General features: G+C 53.2%; 1 protein-coding gene across 7 annotated transcripts in view; it reads right to left on the reverse strand.

Moving 5' to 3' along the window:
• The window catches only part of USP48 (ubiquitin specific peptidase 48), a 29,593-nt gene extending 16,436 nt beyond the window's left edge, over nt 1-13,157 (reverse strand). For 5 of the 7 annotated variants that reach the window (XM_050909550.1, XM_050909546.1, XM_050909549.1 and 2 more), the window contains exons 1-11: nt 13,021-13,157; nt 11,986-12,106; nt 11,580-11,736; nt 10,547-10,674; nt 9,246-9,370; nt 8,548-8,656; nt 7,118-7,251; nt 6,811-6,893; nt 6,330-6,509; nt 3,860-3,985; nt 1,608-1,757 (exon numbers count right to left, since the gene is read on the reverse strand). In XM_050909550.1, the coding sequence (XP_050765507.1) occupies nt 1,608-1,757; nt 3,860-3,985; nt 6,330-6,509; nt 6,811-6,893; nt 7,118-7,251; nt 8,548-8,656; nt 9,246-9,370; nt 10,547-10,674; nt 11,580-11,736; nt 11,986-12,106; nt 13,021-13,154 (1,447 nt within the window). In that variant the 5' untranslated portion in view covers nt 13,155-13,157. The remainder of the gene's footprint in view (nt 1-1,607; nt 1,758-3,859; nt 3,986-6,329; nt 6,510-6,810; nt 6,894-7,117; nt 7,252-8,547; nt 8,657-9,245; nt 9,371-10,546; nt 10,675-11,579; nt 11,737-11,985; nt 12,107-13,020) is intronic. The other 2 variants (XM_050909544.1, XM_050909547.1) reach the window with 2 other exon arrangements.
• Nucleotides 13,158-14,528: the final 1,371 nt, after the last annotated feature.

Here is a 14,528-nt window from a genome sequence, read left to right on the forward strand (position 1 = left end):
TACAGGAAAATACTTTGTCTTCCAGCTTGCACTGGATCTTTGCGAAGCCGGGCTTCAAACCCTCGTCTCCTCCGCAGCACAAATCAGCGGTATTTTCATCTTATGCAACGCCATCAGAGACACGCAGCCATGACCTCCAGAGAATTGCAACGCTGTCAGAAATGGTTTGCTAGTTTGGGATGAAAGCTGTCTCCCCTGGAAAGTACGTTGTTGGTTTTTTTTTTTTCTGGGGCAGGCTACACAAAGCTGGCAGAAAATGTGTCTGTACAGCTGCAGAGAGAGTCCCGAGCTCCCGCGGGATCGGACCCAGAGCAGCTCCGGGATAACGCTGCCTCCAGCTGCGTCAGCAAGCTGCTGCGCCCAGGACGTGCCCAGGTAGTGGGTGCCCTCAGGGCAGCGCTTCAGGTCCCGCCATCTTCAAATTGGGGCAGAGGAGCTTTACCCGCACCTCTAAAAAACATCTTTTTTGAGATTTATTCCTCTTGTCGCGTTAGAAACGCCGAGGGCAAACTATTCCGTTTCTGCTAAGGGGGAGAGAAAACACACCGGAGTTGTGCTTGCTGCTCCTTTTTAACGGTGACTCACGGCAGATTCATCCCTCCACCACAACTTTGATTTAACGGTGACATTTTAACACCGCTCAGACTTGCGGGACTCGGCAAGATGAGCTGCGACACCCTCCTGTTCGTGAGTTAAGCGCCCGTTGTCTGCAAACCCCGGTTCATAAATTGAAGAGGCAGACATTTATGGGAGCAGAGGAGTCTGCTGTTCGGTTACTTGAATCTCGCTGCCGGTTCTGAGCATCCAGCAATGAATATTAACATCAAATTGTCTAACACAATTAAATACATTTTCAAGTCTTTAATTACAAATTTCCTGGAGTTTTTAGGAGATGCACATAGCGTAGAGAAATTCCCCACACTGGATGGACAGAGCAAGCGCCCCTACGCTTGTTTTGAGGGAGACGGGAGAGAAAACCGAGGCGGGAGGGAATAAAAATCCTTGTGCTCAGACATGCTAAGGCGACAAGACACAAGGAGGAAAGGATTAACGCCAGTCACTCATCAGACAGACTACGAAGCTTAGACGTGGGGCTTCAAAGCACCGGCAGGGATGAATCAAATCATTTTCTGCTGGAGGTCAGGCGTTCTCGTACCCTGTTACCTGCTGATTAATTCGGATCCACGGCTCCCAAACTTGCCGTGAGTTGGCAATTTGAGACGGGCCAGTTATTCTGCCTCCATGCTACTAACCGCTAACGAGACGAGCTGCTCACCGGGCAGAAGAAAACAGTCACAATGCATGGAAGCACACAGGAGACTGACTGATGGGGAAGGAGCAAGAGGGAATTAGCGACGCCAGAGGCCATGAGAATGAGCAAAAAAAGGAGAAAAATAGGTTAAGGTAGAAAAACAAGAGAGGGAAAGCAAATCCTGAGCATGCACGCAGCAACAATAGACAGCGATCGCCTTCCTCTTCGAGAGGGCTACAGCTAATGCCTTCCAGCGAAGCGTTCAGGCCACAGAAGCGAGTTGTGGGTTAGTTACAAAACATTACTAATCTTAACAACGGTCTACTGCAAAATACTACCACAATATCTTACAGACCAGCTTCAGCGGGTAACCTTTTGTAGAGCTCCTTCACCTCTTCGTGTTTGATTTTGCCTCTGGCCACGCTCTGTTTGCGCATCTCGGCCATTTCGTTGCACCACTCCTCGAACTTGCAGTTATCGCGCTCTACCAGCTCCTGCAGAAAAGCTGTTGGGAAAGAAGAAAAAGCAGTCATTTCAAGGAAAAATGCCAATTATGTTAATTATCCCTGCGATCGGTTATCTGGGGATAACAAGCAAGCCTAAAAATTCCCCCACGCGGCTACCGACATACGAGGTCTTCCCGAAAGCCAAGCGCATGGACGTTGCTCTCTCTAATATTTATGGTTGTAGACGATTAAACGCAACTGCCCTGCGCAATACAACGGCGCCCAAGAAAATAATTTACTCGGGGTTGGTTGCCGCGTTAAGTGAAATCCTTCGCTCGCTAACAAGCCTACGCCGAGCGCCGTGCAACGGGGTTTGGTGAGAGACCGCAGAGCCAGAGCACGGCAGGACGCTTCGCTGCCTGCTTCAATCCCTGCCTGCTATTCCTCTTGCTCCAGCCATTTCTTTGCCTCCCACCGAGAGCAGCTCCTCTGTGCTGCCAAGGACCCGTCATTCCCGGGGGGAGAAACAAGAGCTTTTCACCCTACGGATACACCTGAAGCCTGTCCCGACGTGCAGCCCCACGGGTACGCGTGATCTCAGCGAGAGAGGTCGAGCACGTTGCAAACCCGAGGGCAAAAAAAAGCCCTCGGGAGATGGGAGATAAGCCGGGGCAGATCCTGGTGTCGACGGAAAGGTGAGGGAAATGGGAATTTTTGCTGTCGCCGATGGAAAAAATCCAAACAAACCAAACCTCGGCAGGGGGAAAAAAAAAAAAAAAAAAAGAAGATAAACCACTTCCCTCGCAGGGCTGGTGTAAGGGAGGGGGAAAGCACTGCTTATCTGAAGCCTTTTCCTATTTAGCAGTATTTTGAAGAGCTAAAATATTTCCAGAAAGGTTAATGCTTGTGCGGTCAGAGAGCACAACATCCACTTTGGGAGAATACACAGTATTAAAGAACAACCAGCTTGACCCCCCTTGAGGTCAGAGCCAAGTTACGTCTCTCCACCATCCCGGAAAAGCCGCTTTTAACAGCATCAAAGCAAAATGCCTCAAATTTACAGTTGCATGAAACCTCCCCGCAACCGCACGGCTCGACTGCTGCCCTTCGCTCCCTGTTCCCTGGCAGGCTGCCACGTGAAACAAAAGGCAACCGCGGGGCTGCGCAGGAATTTGGAGCTGGGTGGAGAGGCTTTTGCCGAGTTATTGTTTTGGGCAGAAGGGTAGGAGGAAAGGGAGCGCAAGAGAGCTCAGGAAACACACTGAAAACGCAGATCTGAGGCAGGAATTAGCACTAATTCCCAAAGCTGCGCGGCTCGGAGGGTGGGTTTTAGTGGCGGTGGAGCTGGAAAAGGTTTGGTGCTGTTATTAGGGGGGGGAAAAAGCCGTACGATTTACCCCCTCCGCATCCAGATAACCTGAACAAACAGCAGAGGTCCAAAGGGGACGTGCCACCTCCGCCGTCCCCGCTTCGCAGAAGAGGGGAGAAGGTGGAACACACCTCCATCCCCATCAGCACCAGGGGCCTAATTAATATTTCTAATCAAGTAGCACGCAAACGCGAGGCATCATTAAATCCACAGGCCAAACCTACAGGGATTTCTGCCACCCCCAGTAATTCTAAAGCAAGACACGAACGCGCTCATACAAAACTCCTGTTAAGGGCTTGCATCCTCTTATTTTCATGCCGTTTATTCTCAACGTGGCAAAGATTAAGCACCCGCAGAAGAAACCTGACATCTGTCAGATTATTCACCTCCAGCACAGTACGTGCACTGCCGATGACATTTAACCACGCTGTTCTCCTTCGCCTTCAGGAACCTGAGCGGTTCCTACGGGATCCCGGCTGCAAATCCCAACGCTCCCGCCGCCGCACGCGGCTCCCAGCAGGATGATCTCCTCCTAACCCCTTCCCATCTCATCTCGCTGGTTAAGATAGCGAGGTCTGAGCGGCACAGGGGTGGGATCATCAAGCTACTGTTATTTAAGTGCTAGGAAAGCCCAGGGGTTTCACTGGTCGTGACATCGAGTTGCCACAGGGCACCTTTGGGGGCACACGGACAGCGGTCGCAAAAGGGGTTTCGAGCGAACCCCTGACTCCTGGCCCGCCTGGAGCATCACAAGACGAGATGGAGAGGCCAGGAGAGTCAAAGCTCACTTACCTGGTACTTCGATTGTCAGAGATTTCTCCCGGGTTTGCAGCCTGTATACCAGCATGTAAGCATTGCGTGAGCAGTGAGTCCCTTTCCCGCACTTAGGTTTACGAGTCTGGGATTTAGAAGGTTCCGCTGTGGTACAGAAGGCAAAACATAATAAACACACAAGCTCGCTTACTGATTCTCCGTTAACGGGACGAGTTTGCCACCTAGCCGGCTTCCCTCTCCCCGCCGCGCTCTGCCAGGCCTCTTTTTGCCAAGCACTGGGCTTGGCATGAGCCAAAATTGTATCCCAAAGCAAGACCCAAATCCCTCCAGCATTTCTGGAGGCAGGGTAATTCAAAGGGACTAAAATACCACCCTTCTACAAGAGCCTTTCTTCTCTCCCCAAGTAAACCTCACCGAGCCAAAACTAGCTCTTGCAAAAATATCCTTTCTCCCCTCTGCCTCTTGTTCTGGTGTCCTGACACCAAAGAACAGAGTCAAATCCTCGGGGAAGAAAATCTTATTCACAGGTGATTGCGTATGTGAAGAAACACGCGCCCTTCTGTTGGGCAACAAAGCTTTTAGGGAGCGAACAGCCGCGGAAACGGTCATTTTCAGAGCAGCTGGTGGGGCGATGTAAACTCGTGTTGCAAGAGTTGCCGTTCCCAGACGGACTGCCAGGCAAGGAAAACACACTTATCTACAGCTGCAGCTTCAAAAATCAACCAGGTTTTTTAATTAAAAAAAAAAAAAAAACACTAAGGAGAACCCTCCATAGGTCAAACTCCAAACGGAACGTTGAAATATTAAGAAAAGCATCTGTCTTTCCCAAATTCTGGAAAAATTCACGTGCCTCTCCCACCACACCATCCAAGGGACTTCCTAGACACTCTTTATTTGCATTTTCTCCAAATATTTTCTAAATTGTTCCCATCTGCGCGGCCAGGCCGCAGGACTCTCCCCACAGCAGACCTCTGCTTTACGTTACCAACCTTCTCCTGCCCGCATTTCTAACAAAGACGACTCTCAGTTTTGCTTGGAGCAGGCAAATAACATCAGCGCTTGATAAAAACATTAAGGCTCCCAGCCTACAGAGACTTCTAAACGCGCTTTACTTATAGCCTTCAAGCAGCCTTGTATTTCGGCAAGAACACTTACTTGCGGTTAAGCATAAACCTTTACAAGATCGAGGCGCAGCGGTTTATTTGCATCTTATTTTGCTACGCTGGGTAACTCGGGAGGTTAAAAAGAAAGGCTGAGAAGCTCTTATTTCCTTTCGGGGCTTATTTTTCTCTCTTACGCCACTAGATGTCTAGCCAGCTTCACAGTTTGGTTGCAAGCAAGCGGTGGTCAAACATTAACGGGATGACAAAGCTGCTCCGGTGGCAGCCAGAGTTTAGGTACGTCGCGATGAAACGCAAGAAGGTGTTTACTACTAGCAAGAGAGCTGAAAATAAAGCGGCATCACGCAGATGCGTGCACGGAAGGAAATGGGAGAGGGAGGCTAACGCCCCATGCCTGCTCAAGGGCGTGCTCAGGCTGACGTGGCTTTACAACAAACTAAGGGAGCAAATACATCTGAGGGTGTCTTTTCATTAAGCTGTTACTCAAGGATGCTTTGAAGAAAGGCAACATTTCATAAAGACCAACTGCAGCAAAGCACGAGCGTCCTGGCATGCCGGTGTTTCTAGGAACGGATGCTTGCACCGTAAGTGAAATTTCTGGCATTAACTTCCCCGTTTCCTGATACCGCAAAGCATCCTGCGCTAAGGAACACCGAGCGACTGCAAATCCGAGCGCTCAAAATGCCAATTTAATGCTGAACCACTCCTACATATCGACTGTAGACTGAGAAACCCGCAGGTCCAGCCTCAGCCCAAGCTCTCCACGAAATCCAGACCCTGTTCCTGGTCCCGGTTATCTGGGGCAGTCCCAGGACACCAGCACAAGATGAGTCGACAACGGTAGAAGAGAAAAGCGCAAAGGAGAAGTAAAAAGTGCAAAGTAAAAAGGCAGTTTTGGCTTCCGAGCCGTGATTCGGATCAAGATTTTTTACGGAGACTCTTTACTGCCTCCGAGTAAAACACCTCAGTGGAAATAAAAACACAACGTGTTAAGGAAACTGAAAGTCATCTCGTTATCTGTTCCTGAGCCTCCTTTTGCACGTCGGCCAAGGAAGCGGCAACTTGCCTGTTTCATCCCGATAGGCGACTGCTGCCCGAGTTATCAGCGTCTTATCTGCCACGCGGCAGGCAAGAGAAACGCTAGAGGAACTGATCACGAGGTGTGCGTAAACACTCACACGGGGCTGAAACGAAGAAAATCTGGCTGCAATTAACAGAATTGCCGTTTCACACGTTACTCCTAAGATGTGACAGCACGCGTAGGAGCACTTTTGTTTTAAGAGTAACAGGGCCTCCACGTATTCAGCCTCCGTGTTTTTGGTGAAAAGAGTTATTTTAAAAGGGCACTCACAACTTAAAGGTTTTACCTAGATCTTCCTCAATCCCCAACTGCAGTTTCTTCCCCTCCATCTTTTCTATGTCTTCGTCGTTAAACTTGTACCACTCGCCCGTCTGCGGATCCTTCACGTGGGCGATGTAGTGCCCGGAGTACGCGCTCACGCCACGGTGTATGAGGACAGCACTAAGTTCATACACGTAGATGCCGTCTGGAAGGAAAGCAGCAGTTATACAGCGCTCCGGATGCAACAGCACCGATCTTTTCTTTCCTAGCGCTTAACGTTTCCGCAAGGCGACGGACAAAGACTGCACTTGAACTTGCATCTCTCCAAGACCTTGCTAGGTAGGTTGCGGCTTCCACAACCCACTTAGCGAGGCAGTTATTCGAAACGCGGGCTTCAAACAACTCGTGACGTAATTTTCCGTCAAAAAGGGGATTCAGAGGAGATCGCCTCTCGTCCGCTGAGGGGCGGTGGGTAAAGTTAACGAAACACAGCGCGCAAAACTCACTTTTTTGTTCCATAAAAGGCTCCATGTCAAGCAGCTCAGAGAAGCCGATGTAGGTGTTCAGCTTTTTCTTATGGCCAGTTTGCCTGTGCGGAGGCAAAGCGTCGGTTCAGGGGACAGCGATAAGAGTTCACACCTCAAAATAACTCCCCTTGAAACCCACCGAGCATCCCCACAGAAGCTCACGCGCGCACTCGCTCCTCAATCTCTCAAATTAATGCAGAAAGAGCAGAGCGGAGGGCTTCCCAAAAAGCTTCCACGCAACCCAGGGCTCTCCTGCTTTCCCAGCATGCGCTCCAGCAAGGCTTACCTGTCAAACACGAAACGCATCAGCTGCAGGTTGAGCGTGCAGGGAAGACTTAGCAGCCTGATCTTCCTCGTGGCGTTCTGCTTACTCTGACAAGTTTCGCAAAAATAACGATTGTCCCCTTCTAATTTTTCTTCCTGAGCGGGGAGGGGAAGCAGAAAGAAAAGCCTTGAGAACAGGTTACCACTGAAACGTCAACCAGCCCAAGCTACTCAACAGCTGGAGACTGAAAAGCACGGAAGTGATTTTAACCATTTAAGTTTCTACCCAGCTGCTTTCCAAAATAACCTCTCGGTTAAAAATGCATGCTAATAAATGCGCTTTACAGCATGGCCATAGTAGGCTGCTCTCACTTTAAGGAAAATTTTAGCCCGAATCAAGCTCTATTCCCAGTTCTCAGGTCGCTCACAAGACTGTCAGGTCTGCTCCCCGCTTGACTGAGTTGGTTTATACCAACGAGGGCTATGGAAAAAGCGAATAATTAAATCGCTGTTTTACGAGCTCACATGGAGCAAGTTAATGTAAAGCCACATTTTAACCCGGAAACTACAATCCTCTTGCGCTCAGCCACGCAAACATCACCTTGTAGGAGTCACTGTCTACACCTAAGTAGATCCGCTGGCAGGATTAGGCCAGAGGAGAACTTCAACTGCCCTAAACAAGGTCACCGGGTTGTTCCATTCGAAGGAGGAGCGGACAAACTTGAAGTTCACCATTTCAGGCTTTTAACGCTGTACGCAAACCAGTCTTTTTTCATAGCAGACCTTCCGCAAGCAGAGCGACCGGTTTGCCGAGCGCATCAGCGAAGCCACTGCCGACAGCCCGACAGCTCAGGTACAGAGTCACGTTTCAGGTTAGTTCTGTCCGAAATATTTTCAGCTGAATCCACACCTCAAACCTTTAACATGCCAGATCTTAACTTAAGATCTAGGCAAATTTTCAAGTCTAATTAAGAGCACTTGCAGCTGTTCCCGCAGCTATTCCCGGCCCTCCCTAGTATTTTTGAGAGCACATTTTAGATCGGGGAATATCTCCTGTTGCTATGCAGATGAGCACCGATATAGAAAACACAAAAAGCAGCCATTCTCCCGGCGCTATCCGTCACAAAGCACACAGGGACTTTTTGTCAGACTTTGGGGACTTTTTCCCAACTTTGCTGAGTATTTTAACGAAACAAGCGACTTTCAACTGCTTTTTAAAGCCATAACATGTGGATGTGCTACGCTCTGGTCCGGAGCCACTCCTTGCTCGCATGACTCAAGCCTCATTTTCTGGGTCTGCAGAAAAAAAAACCCATTTCCTTTTGGATGCATCTCACTGAGATAACTCAGTCTCTTCGCTCCGACACCGACCTCAAAGGCTGTTAATTGAAGGAAGGAATTCAAATACCTTGCTAAGAATAGCAGGACTCAAAAAACACAATGAGCTCGTACCTTAAGAAATTCCGTTATACAGTCTGTCAACTGCTTATGCCCTTGGATGTTTAACTCCAGCTCGTAAAATTTAGACACGAGTTTGGACTCCCTGCCACACTGGTTGCAGCTAGGATGAAAAAAGAAAAAAAAAAAAAAAAAGACAAGAACACATGAGGACAGTTCACTGGTCCATGTGTCTGAACTCCCCAGCCACTAGTAAAATAATCCTCGAGCTATAAAACCAGGAGAAAAAGTAAAGTCAGAGTTAACGGGGTTCACACCTCTACAGCACAACAACTTTGCAAGAAGGCGTAAACAGGATAATAGCATCCACCAGGAAAAACAGGAGCACCTGCTTACAACTCACACCACTTTATATCATTTCTGAGGTGAAATCCACAGCCCTGAGAAGGCAGGAATGAAAACACGACACCCGAGGACTCTATTTTCTGGCTGCAGGACTTTACGTTCCATTAATTCACTTGCAGGTTTAATTGGTAAATGTTTGTTAAGGGATTAAAAGCAGCTGGTGAACGGCAACACCACCACACGCACAGAATCAGGAAACCTAAAAGCTAAAAACTTCTTACAAAATGTTTCGGCAGAAGCTTGCCTGCCTGCTCCGGTTGTTAGGAGGGAATCTTTCTCCCCCCTCAACTTCTTCTAAAATGTTTCAATGTTTACAGAAAGGTTCTTCCCAAAGACCAAATACTTACACCGTGACATAGGCGTACTCTCCGCAGAACTGCTTTTGCACTATGTTTCGAACATCTGGGTTTTTTTGTTTGGATAAAGTATCTTCCAGCAGTGACATGAACAGCTTTGAAAACTCCTGGGCATCCTAGAAGAAAAAAGCCGAGTCCGTTAACAATACGCCACAGCACAAAGCCCAAGCCCAACCTTGTCGCTAATTTACTGCAAATTACCCGGAGTCCTACACACAGGCTGCACGGAGTGCTCCGGCGTGCACTGAATAGAAAAAAAGACCAGTCGGGAGAACTAAAGAAAAAGAGGAATTTGCCTAAAAGGAGCGCGAGGCCGCCAGCGTGAGACCACGGCGTGAGTTAACCTGGCTCCCGGCCAGCCGCGCCGGGTGGTTTGACTTCTGCCCCGCTCTTCGCAGGGCTCTGGAAGGGAGGAAAAAAAAAAAAAACAACATCCCCCTCCTGCAGAGCTTTCTATCCCGTTAATGCTCGTTTTTCAAAGCTCGGCACGTGATACAAGCTGTCCCTGCTTGCTTTATAGGTGAAAAGAAAAATAAAAACACCCCCAAAATGAGAAGCCGCCCTGTGGATTTGTCCCCTCCTGCAAAGCTCGGGAGCTTTCCCACACCCATCTCAGGGCCTTCCTCTTCCCACCCTGGCTCTCCTTCGCTCTCCTCTTCCAAAAACAAACCGGCTTCGGCCTCTCCCAGCTGTCCTTTAGTATCAGTGGTCGGCAGCGACCGCTTCCTTCCCCTCCCGCATCCTCCCGAGGAAACGTACGCCGGCGCTCGGGCTCTTCCTCCAACAATCTCCCTCTTACTTCTCCAAGTGTATTTTCAAGCCCTGCCCTTCTCCTGAGCTCTCTTCAGCTTCAGCGACAACCCCACAGGACCCGTCTGCGGCGCTCGCCCCTCTCTAACCCCGCTTCCTCTGCCCCACACGCTCGCGTTGGACTTCGGCTGGCTCCCGGCGACCCGACCAAACGTCTTCTCGCCCTGCGAGGGCCCTTCAACGCCCGCTGAACTACCCACCTGGGGGGAGCAGCCCATAAAACACCTCACGGCAGCTTCGGCTCCCACCCCGCACGGTGCCGGGGTCCACCAGGCACTAACACCACTCTCCGTCCCCATCCCATCGCTCCCTGGGCTCCTCCTGATCTCCCGCACCACGGGGAAGGGCCCGGAGCACCGCTTCTCCCTTTGTGTTTGTACCGAGCAGCAGAATCCGGCTCGGAGATGGTAAAATAACACAGAAGGGCAGTTTCACGCTGCTTTAAAGAAGGTAATTACTCAAGAGGTGCCCCTCAAACCTACCTGCTGCTGCCCCGTGTCCAAGCCCAGCGCTTTGACGAACCCAGAGGGATCGATGTATCGCCTTTTGCTGTTCTGCAGCAAGGCGAACAAGTACTGGAGGTGTTCACAAATGGTCTGAGGCTCGTAGTCTATGAAAAACAACAAGTTGCACAAGTTACAGCAAGTAATTCAAGGCAAGAGAGAACTGTCCCAAGTAATTCGCTTGTTCTTTCTTTGTAAGGGTAAATTTAACGGTTAGAAATGATTACGTTTTTTGAAAAGCTGTTTTAAATGATCACGAGAACCGAAGCGGTTCACATCAGTGATGACACTGACGTCCCAGCGCAGGCCAAGTATCACAGAATCATTTAGGTTGGAAAAGACCCTTAAGATCATCCGAGTCCATCCATAAATATCCCGCAGTGCCCAGCACGAGCTGCGAGTGAACAGTTTAAGCAGCGTGCGCCGATTACCCCGTAGCAACAGCTTCTTTTTTACCCTAAACGGTGAGACGTCATTTAAAAATACCATAAAAAACAGGAACAGAAGAAATCAGGCGGCTGCCCTGACCCAGAGCGCACCTATAGCGCCATACCATACATAAAGGTACGTCACCTGAGGCCGTCGCGTCCGCTGTGAGGGCACTGGGAGTCTCATTCGTACCAGGGACCTAAATTTTCACCCTCCCATGGGATGAGTGTGGCTCCACGGTAGTGCGGATCAGCCCCAACCCATGCGCTTCCACCCCCAGCACCACCATTAAGCTGGGAACCAGTTTGGGAAGCAGCCTGGCAAGAAACGAAGCCAAATCGGAGTTTTTTTCAACCAGATCAGATCGCTCCGATTTAAGAAATAACTCAGGTAAAGGATGGTTCGTTCCCAAAAGCCAGGTGACCGACTCAAAAACAACGGCGCGGAGATCGGACGAGCGGCTGTAGCTTCACCCATCAGTTCTCCTGAAAAACGTTATCCCAAAGCTGACGCCAGCGTGTAAAATTTGAGGGGGAAAAAGAGCCAAACCGCTGCCGTTCGCAGCAGACAACCTTCCACTCACCTTTGTCTTTCGGGATGCCCTCTCCGGCCACGTACTCGCTGCAGGTGCTGGGACACAAGTAGAGGGCTTGCCGGAGCTCCAAGTTAAGAAACCACATCTGCAAGAAAGTGTTCACGTAGCACGTGGCGCCGAGGTTCGTTAAGCCCACGAACGCGTTCTGGCGTAAGAGAGAAAGCAACAGTCGTCACTCGCCGCTGCGGAGGAGCAAGCAGAAATCCAGCAGTTGGGGCGGTCGCTTTAGGGCTGTTTGTCGGGAAAACGCCGCTCCGGCGTCGTACAAACAACCGCATCCCAAACTCCCCGGCTACAGCGGGACACGAGGTGTCACCTCCCCTCGTCCCCATCTTCCCCCGGGGACTGGGAAGGGCTGGAGATGTTTTTTTCGGGGGAAGGAGGGGGACGCTACCTTCTTGCGACGCTCGCAGTTGGGGTCGTCGATGTTGTGGAAGCTGTTCTCATCTATCTCGCCCAGCCAGACGTGCTCCCCGATGCCCACCAGGCAGTTGGGGTTCCCTCGGCAGTTCCTCCTGTAGAACCAGCACCCGCCCCAACTGTCACCCCCGCGGAAGGGACACTGTTGTCCCTTGGGGGGGGGGGGCAGGGATGGGACCACGGGGGATCAGGACAACGAGAGGGACCCCATAATACTAATTAGAGTGAATGGGGTGGGACAGGGGTGTGTGTCCCCCCAAAAAAACTGTGGCTAGAGATGAACAAGGAGATGGAGAACTGGCGGGGGGGGGAGAAAGGGGGGACCCCAGGGAAGAGTACGGGACATGGGGAGGTGTCCTACATCTGGGGAGCCAGGCAGGGAGAGAGGTCCCCACAACCCTGGGGGGGTCCCCCCCTATATCTGAGAAGCCAGGCAAGGAGAGGGGTCCCCACAACCCCGTGGGGATCCCCTATATCTGAGAAACCAGGCAAGCAAAGGGGTCCCCCACAACCCCAAGGGGGTCTCCTATATCTGGGGAGCCAGGCAAGGAGAGGGGTCCCCCACAACCCCGGGGGGTTCCCCTATATCTGTAGAACCGACCAAAGAGAGGGGTCCCCACAACCCCGGGGGGTTCCCCTATATCTGTAGAACCGACCAAAGAGAGGGGTCCCCCACAACCCCGGGGAATGGGGGTCCCGAAGAAGGGAATATGGAGGGGTCCCCATCGACCCTGAGGGACGCCGAATGGGCAGGGTGCTCCCCCGGCCTCACGGGAGGGAGGAGGACCGTGGGGTCCCCCCCTGCCCTGGGGGGGTGAGGGCCCAGAGAAGGGAACGGGGGAGCCCCAGACCCCAAATACGGAGCGGGGGGGGGGGGGGGGGGGGGGGGGGAGGAGTTTTGGGGCCCGCTACAGCCCTGAGGGACCAGCTCCGGGGCGGGGAGGAGGCAGAGAGCCGCCCGGGAGGGGAGAGGGCGCGGGGTACGGGGGGTGGGGGGGCCCGGCGGTACCGGCAGGCGCCGCGCTGGCAGGGCTCCAGCCCGACGCGGTAGGCCGCTTCGATGTGCTCCTGCGCCACCGCCTCGGGCGGCACCGTCTCGGTCCAACGCCACGCCGCCTTCTCCAGCTGCAACCGCGGCGCCATCGCCGCCACCGCCGCCGCCACCGACCGCCCTCCGGCCCGGGCCTAGCCCCGGTCCCGGCCCCGGCCCCGGCCCGGTCCCACCCGGCCCCTCCCGCCGCCGCCGCCGCCGCCGCCGCCGTCAGGGCCGGTGACGCCACGCGCGCGACGCGCTGACGGGCGCGAGGCGCTGACGGTAACGGGCTGCGACGCGCGACGCGCCTGGGGGCGGGGCCTGCGCGCCTCGCGGCAGGCGGCTCCACCCGCCCCGGCACCGGCGCCGGCGCCCGCAGCCTCGCCCCGTCCATACCATACCCCCATACCCCCACACCATACCGCCCGAAGGCCCATACCCCCCCATACCATACCCTCCCGCCTGGACTCTCACACCGTACCCCCCTGCACCCCCACGCCATTCCCCCACGGACCCCCATACCCCCCCATACCATAACCCCCCGAACCCCCACACACCCCAGCACCCCATACCCCCCCATACCATACCCCTGCCTGAATCCTCCCACTATACCCCCTCTATACCATACCCCCCATACCATACCCCTCCAGACCCTCATACCATACCCCCCATACCATACCCCTCCAGACCCTCATACCCCCCACACATCCCCATACCATACCCCCCATACCCATAGCTACACTCCCATACCATACCCCCCCATACTATACCCCCCTGCACCCCAATACCATAACCCTTCCATACCATACCCACCCCGGACCCCCATACCATAATCCCCCCTGCACCCCACCACCCATACCATACCCCTACCCACACCATACCCCCCCATTCTCCCCCCTGCACCCCACCACCCATACCATACCCCTACCCATACCATACCCCCCCTATTACCCCCCCTGCACCCCACCACCCATACCATACCCCCCATTCCCCCCCCTGCACCCCACCACCCATACCATACCCCCCCATTCCCCCCCCATTCCTCCCCCTGCACCCCACCACCCATACCATACCCCTACCCATACCATACCTCCCCCATTCCCCCCCTGCACCCCACCACCCATACCATACCCCTACCCATACCATACCTCCCCCATTCCCCCCCCTGCACCCCACCACCCATACCATACCCCTACCCATACCATACCTCCCCCCATTCCCCCCCCCTGCACCCCACCACCCGTACCATACCCCTACCCATACCATACCCCCCCATTCCCCCCCCTGCACCCCACCACCCATACCATACCCCCCATTCCCCCCCTGCACCCCACCACCCACACCATACCCCCCCATTCCCCCCCCCCCTGCACCCCACCACCCGTACCATACCCCTACCCATACCATACCCCCCATTCCCCCCCCCCTGCACCCCACCACCCACACCATTACCCCCCCATTCCCCCCGCCCCCCACCACCATAC

The sequence above is a fragment of the Gymnogyps californianus genome, chromosome 21 (genome assembly GCF_018139145.2).
Source record: "Gymnogyps californianus isolate 813 chromosome 21, ASM1813914v2, whole genome shotgun sequence".
NCBI classification, from domain to species: Eukaryota; Metazoa; Chordata; class Aves; order Accipitriformes; family Cathartidae; genus Gymnogyps; species Gymnogyps californianus.